Source organism: Vicugna pacos, chromosome X (assembly GCF_048564905.1).
Source record: "Vicugna pacos chromosome X, VicPac4, whole genome shotgun sequence".
NCBI lineage: Eukaryota > Metazoa > Chordata > Mammalia > Artiodactyla > Camelidae > Vicugna > Vicugna pacos.
This window is the reverse complement of record NC_133023.1, coordinates 43,826,842-43,836,519: the sequence shown is the minus strand read 5'-3', so window position 1 is coordinate 43,836,519 and position 9,678 is coordinate 43,826,842. Positions and strand designations below refer to the sequence as shown.

At 48.0% G+C, this 9,678-nt stretch overlaps 1 protein-coding gene across 1 annotated transcript; it reads right to left on the bottom strand.

The window, feature by feature from the left end:
* Positions 1-589: 589 nt before the first annotated feature.
* On the bottom strand, positions 590-8,533 carry APEX2 (apurinic/apyrimidinic endodeoxyribonuclease 2). Its single transcript, XM_006219293.4, has 6 exons — positions 7,971-8,533; positions 6,731-6,814; positions 5,921-6,101; positions 5,242-5,388; positions 4,444-4,513; positions 590-1,866 (listed from the first exon to the last, which is right to left on the bottom strand). Exons 1-6 carry the CDS (start codon positions 8,125-8,127, stop codon positions 958-960), a joined length of 1,548 nt encoding a protein of 515 aa, XP_006219355.1. The 5' UTR covers positions 8,128-8,533; the 3' UTR covers positions 590-957.
* Between the last annotated feature and the right edge of the window lie 1,145 nt (positions 8,534-9,678).

Sequence of the window (9,678 nt, the reverse complement as noted above, 5' to 3'; positions counted from 1 at the left end):
TTCCAGCAGAGAGAATGGATGTCCTCCTCAACCCATTACTGTCTCTTTCCTTCCTATAGCACCTTATAGTATAGGACTTAAACAGTCCTTCTTCCCAAGGTGAGAAAGGTTGCCTATAGCAATAGCAAGCAATTTGTTCAATGCACTTTTCCAAGTCATAGCACACAGCAAACATTTGCATGGCACACTTGGGTGAATTAATGATATTACTTAGCTAGGAGGCGATCTTTCCTGACACTTCTGCAATTCCTGGTCCTGCCTGGCGACTCTAGGGTTAAGGAACCCATTTCTCTCTACCATGTTATCCATTTGTGGCAGCTGTGAGACCCACCAGCATTAGTTTAAAGCTACACGGCCCACTTGAGCTTTCTGCCACACCACACTCACTTCCCTTGCTGATCCAACCTCAGTAGTGCAGGGAACCCTGACAACTCAACAGAGTGCCTCTATGGTGAGCACCACTCCTCTTTCCTTGCCTCTCCCTAAGAGTTCTATCATCAGGCTACAAGCAGTTGGCAAACCCAGTACTGAGATAACATCTCTGACTCAGCTTCACAGAGTATATCCAAAATGTCCACATGACATGGTGCACTGAAACAAAGACATAGACTTTATTTAGGCACAGATATATTTCCCAGCAGGGAAGGAAGAGGTTTAAAATCACTACTTCCTGGGGCAACTGGTTCCTGTGTACTTCTGATAGGAAGGTGGGGAGTGGGGTGGGGGACTGGGTCACAGCATTAAGGCACAAGAAGCTCACCAATGAGGAGGAGCTAGGCAGGAAGAAGAGAGAGGAAGGGAGGTCTTAGAGGAAGAAGAAAAAGAGGAAAGAGAAGGGTCCTTGAGGAAGGTCAAGGAGGAGGCAGAGAAGGGAAAGGAGGAGGCAGCTTAGGAGGAAGCTGGCCTCAGATCATGTACTAGGTTGACCATGCCAGGCATCCCTAGGCCTGGGTTAGTTCAGCAGGGCCTACTCCAGAGGAAGAAGTTGCAGCGGGAGGAGGGGTCAGAGGGAGGACCCTGGGGCCTGGCACACATGTAGAAGTGACGACCCCGGTTGGGTCCTGGCTTCTTCACAGTTCGCATTACACACGGCTCCCTGTGGCCCTCACAGAGGGGCATGGGCGAGGGCCCCCCAAGGAGAGATTTCCAGAACGAGGTCTGTACCTCCTTTGCAACCTTGGCCTCTGAAGCCTTGGGCTGCCCCTCCACCACATTGGCCATCACCTCCTCTTCTGAGGTCCTTGGGGTCACAAGGGCACCCAGGCTAGGAAGCTCCAAGTTAGAAGAAGCTTGGGGATGGGTGGAGGATGGCTGGAAGTAGCTCATCAATTTCTTTTGGCCTCTAGTGGTGCCAGCTTGACTTGACCGAGACCTGGCTGAGCGCACGCGGGCTTTGTTTTGGCGCACCTGCGCCTGTGTCTGATTGGTGAGCTGCAGCGCTGACTGCTTGAACTCAGGATCTTGCTCGAGATGAACTAGGAAACGAAGGATCTTGAGCTGGGTGCCTGCAAACTCGGGGAGGAAGCGGGTGCACAGAGGTGGGCACTGTTTTGCCGGCACAGAGGACACACTTAAGACTGCACCCACAGGGCAATGGTCAGAGCCCATCACCTCAGGCAGCAAGAAGGAAGCCTGAAAGGTGTCTATGACCAGGGTCCTGTCCCCCAGCACATAGTCAAGCCGGGAGCCATAGTTCAGATGGCGGGCGCCACTGACCGTTGACCAGCAGGTGAAGGCCCCCTTCTGCTTTGGCTGGAAGCAGCGGTAGCTATCAATGAAGGATCCCGTATAGGAACCAGCCTGGCACCCCAGGTTACTAAGCAAGCCGTCCATCCACTTGCGCCCTGGGTCCTCTTCAAAGCATTCCTGAGAAAGGAGGAGGGGGACAAAAAGAGAGGCAGAACTAAAGGCCTAGAACTGGAAGGGACCTTGACTAACTGCTTCATTTTACAGATAAGAAAATGTGGTTGTTCTAAAGAATACTGCTTAAGGTCACAAAGCCCAGAACTGGCAGAGCTGGGATTCATTTTCCATCCTTACTGATTTAAAATCCCATGCTTGTTTTCCCTTCTGCATCAGGCTACATTTACCTTGCACTGGGCCATAAACCCCAAACCTGAAAGCTTGTTGTTTGCTTAATCAAAGCAATTATCAGAACTGCTCACCAAAAGAATGGAAAATAGGAAGTTAAAAGTAGTCAGCTCCAGGAAGCAGGGCTAGGTTAGGAGTTAAGAAGACTATTGCTTTTTCCTTTAAACCCTCTGGTACTATTTGGCTTATCCTGTGTTTGTCAAAGCCCTCACTGACCACTTCCCCTTCCTGAGCTGAGGGGCTCCAGGGATTCAAGTCTGAATATTTCCTTTAGCTCTGATCCCTAATTCATCATCTATCCAATCCACTTACCCACTCATTCAATGCCACAAATGTTTAAAGAACACTGATTATGTGCCAGGCATAATGCTAGGAACAAGGCACGACCCTGATCTTGTCCTGGGGTCCAAGAAGACTTCCTTTCAGGAAGTGATCTGGAGCTGAGACGTGAAGGCTGAGTAGGTGTAACCCAGGCAGAGGGTATTATAAATTGAAAGAACAATTTCTGTGATGGGCCTGTGGAGGGAGGGGGGCAGTGCATGCAAAAGACTTTAGGGGCAACCACACTGTGGGCCAGAACACCAGCAGGAGAGGACTATCACAGTCCATACGAGCAAGAGATGATGGTCACTTAAGACTAGGCTGGTGCCAGAGGAGACAAAATGAAATTAAGAGCTGATTTGGAGCTAGAATCAACAATAGTCACTGATCAATTGAATGGGGAAGGGGGAGGGTAGAGAAGACAGAGAATACTAACACCAACCAAGGGGGTGATGGTGCTATTTAGGGAGATGAGACTAGAAGAGCCAGTCTTGTGGGGAGTGGACATATTCTGCTACTTTGGAAAGATTGTGTTTGTCATGTGATCTGGTACCATTAGTTCTCTTTTCCTGGAAAAAAGAATGCAGGAGATTCACTTGAGGCATTAAGACATTTCTGATCTAAGAAGAGAAGGCATAAAGGTACCTGACAGTATCATAGGAAGCAGCAAGAACAGACTGAGTAAACACCCGATGAGGAATAAGGTAGGGAGGACTAAAGGCTCACACTTTGTAATGTCCACTCCCTTCCCACCACACCACCACCGTGATTCTCTCAATATCTCATTTCTGCTCATTTTCCCAGCTGGGAGCCACATCCACATCTATGTTCATGTGGCTCTTCTGCAAACTAATCAAGGAATCTTCCTACAGCCTCTTCTTTGAGCCAAGCCTAGTGCTGAGTTGGACCGTGACAGCCTAAATTACTGATCCCTCCCCTCATGAGGCAAGCCAAGATGAGAACTGACTTACAGATTCTATAGCAGTCGTTCTCAACTCTGAATGTACAATAAAATCAGCCTGGGAGCTTTTAAAACATACTGCTACCCTGGCCCCAAACCCCACAGATTCTGATTTAATTGGTCTAGGGTTGAACCAAGATACTGATATTTTTGTAAAAGCTCCTTGTTCTAATGTGCTGTCAGGGGTTGAGAACCATTGTCCTAGAGGAACTCTGAGATGAGAGGTTCATATAAGAAAAAAAGACAGAAGGGAGGGGATGCCTACCAATTCAGAAGACAGTGAGAAAAGCTAAAATAAGAATAACTTTTTTCAATGGGCAGAGAGGAGATGACTTGGCTAAAGTGGACAGTGTGTAGAGGTACTGAGGATGGAAATGGAGAATGGGCAGACAAGAAAGATCCTTGAATGCCAGGACTGGGCATTTCCTCTGCATCACAAAGGTGACAGGGATGTATTGAAGGTTTGCAAACAGGAAACAGTGTATTGGGGAAATGATCAAGGCAATGTGGAGTTTAAGGCCCTCAAAATCTGACCCTCAAAGGGTTCTCCATCCCCATCTCCTGCTACTCAACTTCCTTCCTATGTCACCCCTAACAAGATTTGCAGTTCTCTGTGCACACCAGGCAAATTCTCACCATGCAGCCTTTGCTCAACACGCTAGAATGTTTTGCTCCCCACCCTACCTCAAAGCTCTGTACTACTCTTTAAGATTCAGCCATTTTCAGATGTCTCCCCTGATGTCCAGGCTGGCCCAGGAATCCCATTGCCAGGCTCTCCTAACCTCCTGGGTTGTCATCTCGGCCTCATCCCTGAAAACATCATTCTATAATTTGCCAGTCATGTGTCCATATCTCACTATCGTGCTGAGAGCTCTGAGGGGCCAAGAGCCAGAACTGACTGGTAAGTGAGTCCCCAGCACAATCTTTAGTGCTTTGAGAATAGAATTTCAAACTAAGCTCTGCTTTTCCATGAAGAAAGCTTGCCCCTGGGCCAAAAAAACCAACATTGGTTGGCTAGCTGAACAGAACCATAGTCAGGAGTATGGTCAAAGGCCTAGAGGGAACCTTACCAGGTTGGCGGCATCCCAGTGGTCAATGGGGCGGTGGGCTGTATTCAGGTCACCCAGAATGATAACATGGCTGAAAAACATAAAATGAATGTCAAAAAAGGGAAGCAGCAGTCCTGGCCCATCTACTTTCTCCTGGGTCCAAGAAATCAGATAGGCCACCTTCCACACTGAGGCTAAAATAAGAGCCAAAAGCAACTAATGGTAGCCTACCTCTCCAATCTTCCTTAAAACCTTGATACCTTTTATACCTGACCAACCCAAGTCTGATCTCCAAAGGTGATACTGTTCCTTTTCTGACATGAGTGTCACTGATCTCTACCTAACAGCATATTTCTGGTCCTTCAAAGATGAGCTCAGGTACCGTTCCCTCTAGGAAGTGTTCTTTGATAGTCTAACCCACCCTCACTTTCCTAGCCCTCCCTGGGACAAGACCTTTCATTTGTTCCCAGACACTTTACCTTCCTCATCTCATTTCATCCTTAAAACTATTCTGTGAGGCAGGGATTCATACACTTATTTTACAAAAGAGAAAACAGAGGGAGGACCAGTCTTGGGGCTCATAGTGAATGAAAGGAACCAAGACAGGTGCTCAGAGGTATCTGAATACAAAATCTGTATTTGTGTCACTTGACCTGGTCCCTCACAGCTCTTAGAGAGCAGGGCCTAATCTGGTGGGTATGCTGGTGTCTATAACTAGGCTGTGAAGGAACTCAAAAGACAAAGATCGCACAACCCTTCTAATGGGGCTGGGCACCCAGGACAAGCTCAAAGAAGCCTTGCTGCCCAGGTTTGCAGTACCTGCCAGCCGCCAGGAGGGCCTCTGCTCGAATCTGCAGCAAGCGATAGAAGCGCATCTTAAACGTGAGCCGCTCAGGCTTCCCAGGGTCCGCGTGGGGGCAATACACGTTGATTAGGGTCAAGGTCTTCTCCTTCCCTTCCCATGTGCTGGGGAGAAGAGAACCAGCACCGCAAAAAAAAAAAAGGTCATTTCCAAGTCACTCTTCCCTTCCCCACACTGTGTGATTGCCACTTAATGGTTGTCCATGGAATGGAAATAAAGGAAAGGAATAGAGAAACATGAATGAACTGGCATTCACAGGACTTGGGGACTGACTACAGATAAAGCATCAAGGATGACACTCAGGTAAACCAGGTGATGGTACTGTCATTCACAAACATAAGACACCCAGAAAGAGAAAAACCTGGGGCAGTAAGTTCAACACTGGCTAACTTGCTTTTGAGATGCCTGTGGTGCCTTCCAGCTAGCACCACCCCCACCCTCGTAGAGACAGAGAACTCAAGGCTCAGAGGAGAACATGGTTTGTCCTGAGGAGGTAGCCCAGCCCAGACTAAAGTCCAGGAAAGGCAAGTCTGGGAAGTTTTCCATGGTGAGTGCATGTTTATAAGGCAAGCCTTAGAATCGCCACATTCAGAGTCAAACCAGCAACGCTGGTGGAAGGAGGAAGTAGGCTATTACCGGATCTTGTGCTGGGTGAGGAGGGCCCGGCCCTCACTATCCAGAGCCCGAAGCTCCTCTTGGGTGAACTCATCCATGTTTCCGTAGCAACCCACATCCCCATTCTGAGTGGCAAGTAGGCCACTCAGGCCTTCTTCAGCAGCTACTGGGGTAGCACTGTCCTTACAGAAGGTGGCAACACCTGGAGACAGAGAGGGTACTCTGAGCAGGCCTGGCAGCCAACAGCCTGTTGCCCCCGCACAGGTGACCTGACTCATCTTCATTGAGTGTGGTTCTACTGACAACTCTCTCAACTCAAGAGCCATGGATGCCTGGGGCAACTCTATTCCAACCCTGCAGTCTCAGTTCCTTCATCTAGAAAAACCACAGATTAATAACAGCTAATATTCTAAGTGTTTTACGTCGATACACAGTAAGTGCTCAGAAAGTGTTAGCTATTATTATTATCATCACATGGATTAATCAGTGTAATCTTTGTAATAGCCCTAAGAGGTAGGCATTATCCCCATTTTCCAGCTGAGGAACTTGAGGCATAAAGAGGTTAAGTCGCTGGTCAGAGGGTACACAGCTAGGAGTTGAGCTAGGATTCAAACCCAGGCAGTCTGTCTGGTTCCAGAGCTCATACAATTAACCACCACACTATTGTGCTTCTGAGGTCCAATATGACACATAAAAATTATCACTCATATAATTTGATGTGGTCTTACTGCTGTGGGCTAAAAACCTACGTTTCTTATTACTTTAAATATTGAAAATCCTTTCCCACATGTCTCCATCACTAATTTAAAGTCCCCAGAAAACCGCATTTACCGGAATAGCCACTGCGATTGCGGCTGAAGCTGAAATAGGAGTTATAGCCCTCAATGATAGCCAGGGGCTCTGTCAGAGCATCTCCTGGAAAAAAAAAAGATGTCAGATTGTAAAATTATGTCAGAGATGATAGGACCAGGACTAGGACCCAGGACACACAAAGGCCTGGAATTATAGCTGTAGGCTAATTACTTGCACACATCAAAGCGAGAGTAGGGAGTAAAAATTAAGTATCTATGATTAGAAGAGGAGCTAAAAAGGTGGGGACTAGAGAGGGAATTGATATCAGAATTACAAGAAGGCAGAAGACTACAGAATGGGAGGTGAAGGATTAAGAGGCTAGGCAACCAGGTGACTGGAGGGAGCTGGGGGTGGGAAATGGAGATACAGGAGAGAGAACTGGGTATCTGAGGTTGGAGAAGGAGGTAGGAGAGAGAGGGAATTAGAGGATCTGAACTGAGGATGGAGGGAAAAGTAGGTAACGGGTCTCAGAGCCGGAGTGGGAGAGAGAAGGAATCAGGAGGTTCAGCTGGCAAGGGAGAGGGAATTAGAGAGTCTAAGCTTGGAGTGGGACCTGAGGTAGGAATGATGAGAAGCTGAGCTGGGGAGGAGAAATGGAGGTAGAAACAAGGGGAACTGGGAATCTGAGACGGAAATTTTAAAAGGAGGAAATTAGGGGAGAGGGTATAGCTTAGTGGCAGAATGCGTGCTTAGCATGCACGAGGTCCTGGGTTCAATCCCTAGTACTTCCATTAAAACAAACAAACAAACTTAATTACCTCCCCCCAAAAAAGCTTTAAAAATAAGAAGGGGGAAATTAGGGAGTCTACGCTTGGGGTAATGATGAGGTGGGAATTAAAGTATATGAGCTGGGGGCAGAAAGGCGGAATTAGAGGGGTCTGACTTGTAAGTGGGAAATGGACAGTGGGAGTGTATAGGGAGAGTAAATTGGGGGACTGAGCTGGGGCAGGAGAATGAGTGGGAATTAGAGGATCTGAAAGAAGATGGAGACTGCAAGGAGGGGAGAAAATTAAGGTTCTGCTGAGGCCAGGAGACGAAATGGGAATTTGGAGATCTAGCTGGAGTGAGAAATTGAGAGGAGGGGATCAGGATTCTGAACTGGCTCTAAGGAGAGGCCTCTAAGGATAAAGTAATGGGAAAGTGAAATAAGATGGAGCAGTGGGAAAAGTTAGTGGAAAAGGGAAAGTATGGTAGGGGTCCTGAATTCTTGAGCTCTTACTGGTCACTTTGGTCTCCTGAAGACAGACGATGTCGGCATCTAGTTTGTCTAAAATATGCCCCACGGCCGTGGCGGTACAGTTGCTGGGCTCCTCGTATCCCACCCCTTGCAGGGGGCTCCGGATCCCATTGATGTTCCAGCTCACCACACGCAGCATCTTCACAGCGAGTTACAGCGCCTCTTGGCCCGCGCCTAACGTGGGCGCGAGCGCAAAACTGGACTGCCCCCAAATTGGCCAGTCCCGGCCTTCCGCGCGCGCATTTGCGCAGGCGTGCTCCTGCTTGCCGCGAAAGTGTCTGACGGACGCGGGCGGGACTTCAAGACCCTCAGTTTTCATTGGCCAGAGGAGCGGAAGCTGAAGGGGGCAGTGTGGTCGCCGAGGAGGAATGAATGGTGAGAGAAAGGTCCTTAGCTGAGCTCCTCCTCCTCCCGCAGAATAGTGGCCCACGCACCTGATTCTGACTGCGTTTCTGGTCTACTCAAAAGTCCCCTCGGTGTTTTTTCGATTTCTTAAAATGGGATTTAACCACTTTCTAAGCAGCGGAACCGAGTAGCGACCGAAGCCCCGCCCCTAAGGGTCAGACCGCACCCCTAGTTGCGCAGAGGAATGCGGCGCAAGCGCCCTGGGAGTGGCTGTCGTAACAGTGGGAGGGGTGGCGCTGTAAGGGAACAGTGCGGCTAGAGAAGGGAGCAGTTAGAAGCGCTCTAGCGAAGCAAGGCTTAAGAGAGGACATCTGGCTTTATTGGGCTGAGGGAGGGGGAGGGGAGGCTGTATCAAGTGCACCCTGTAGCCATTATTTGTCTTGGGCCTTTATAGGGCCGTAGCATCCTTTAGGACTTGGCCTGACAGGTACTTTCTCTTGGCTCCATTTCTCAGATGAGTAAAATCAAGGTCCAGAGAATTTAAGTAGGCTACCCAAGTTCCAGAGCAGCACTATCCCCCGATATAACGCATGGTTCTTCCATAAGCATTGTATCATTTCATTATCAGGACAACACTATAGGGGCACTGAAGCTAAGTAAGAGAGTTTCAGTGAATCCACCTCAATTTCACAGAAGTAGTAGAGCCAGGATTCAACCCCCTATCTTAATCAGCTCAAACTCCTGGGTAAGTTTTCCTAACCACCCACGCACCTCCCCGGTTACATCTTGTCCTCTGCATCCCCACAGTATGTTGTGGTCCGTTCTGTCACAGCACTTATCACAATGTACAACTACCACTGATTTCTACTTCTGTTACCATACTACCAGCAGCCTGAAAGCAATGGCCATATCTGATTCATCTTGTTAGCCCCATCCCCTAATATAGGGCACAGTATATATTAGGAGTTAATAAATTTTTGTTGAAGTAATGAACAAATTCAGGTTAGTGACTTGTTTTTGAGAACATAAAAACAAAAATAATAGACATGCCAGATGTACAGGGTAAAGCATAACTTTGCAACCTTAGGTTCCTCACCCAGAATTGCAGCGTAATTATTTTTTTCCCCAGAATTCCATAGCTTCAGAGCCATCATTCTCAATGTCTGCAGGAAAGACCCAAAGAGCTACTTTTTCTCCTGGAGAACTTAAAGGTTACATTCCAGTTGTTGCCATCAGCAAATAGCCCTGCAATTTAAATTAAAATGTTGGTGCTTTAAGCTTTTTGTGTGTGTTTTGGTGGTTATTGGCTCAGGATTGAGTCCCAAGGGTGGGATAATTAGGACAA

Excerpts from the sequence above, each read along its gene's own strand:
- APEX2 (XM_006219293.4), bottom strand. The coding sequence starts at position 8,127 with ATGCTGCGTGTGGTGAGCTGGAACATCAATGGGATCCGGAGCCCCCTG. Across the intron at positions 6,815-7,970 it reads TCAGGAGACCAAAGTGACCA|GAGATGCTCTGACAGAGCCC; the intron begins GTAAGAGCTCAA and ends TTTTTTTTCCAG. Across the intron at positions 6,102-6,730 it reads CAATCGCAGTGGCTATTCCG|GTGTTGCCACCTTCTGTAAG; the intron begins GTAAATGCGGTT and ends CTCTGTCTCCAG.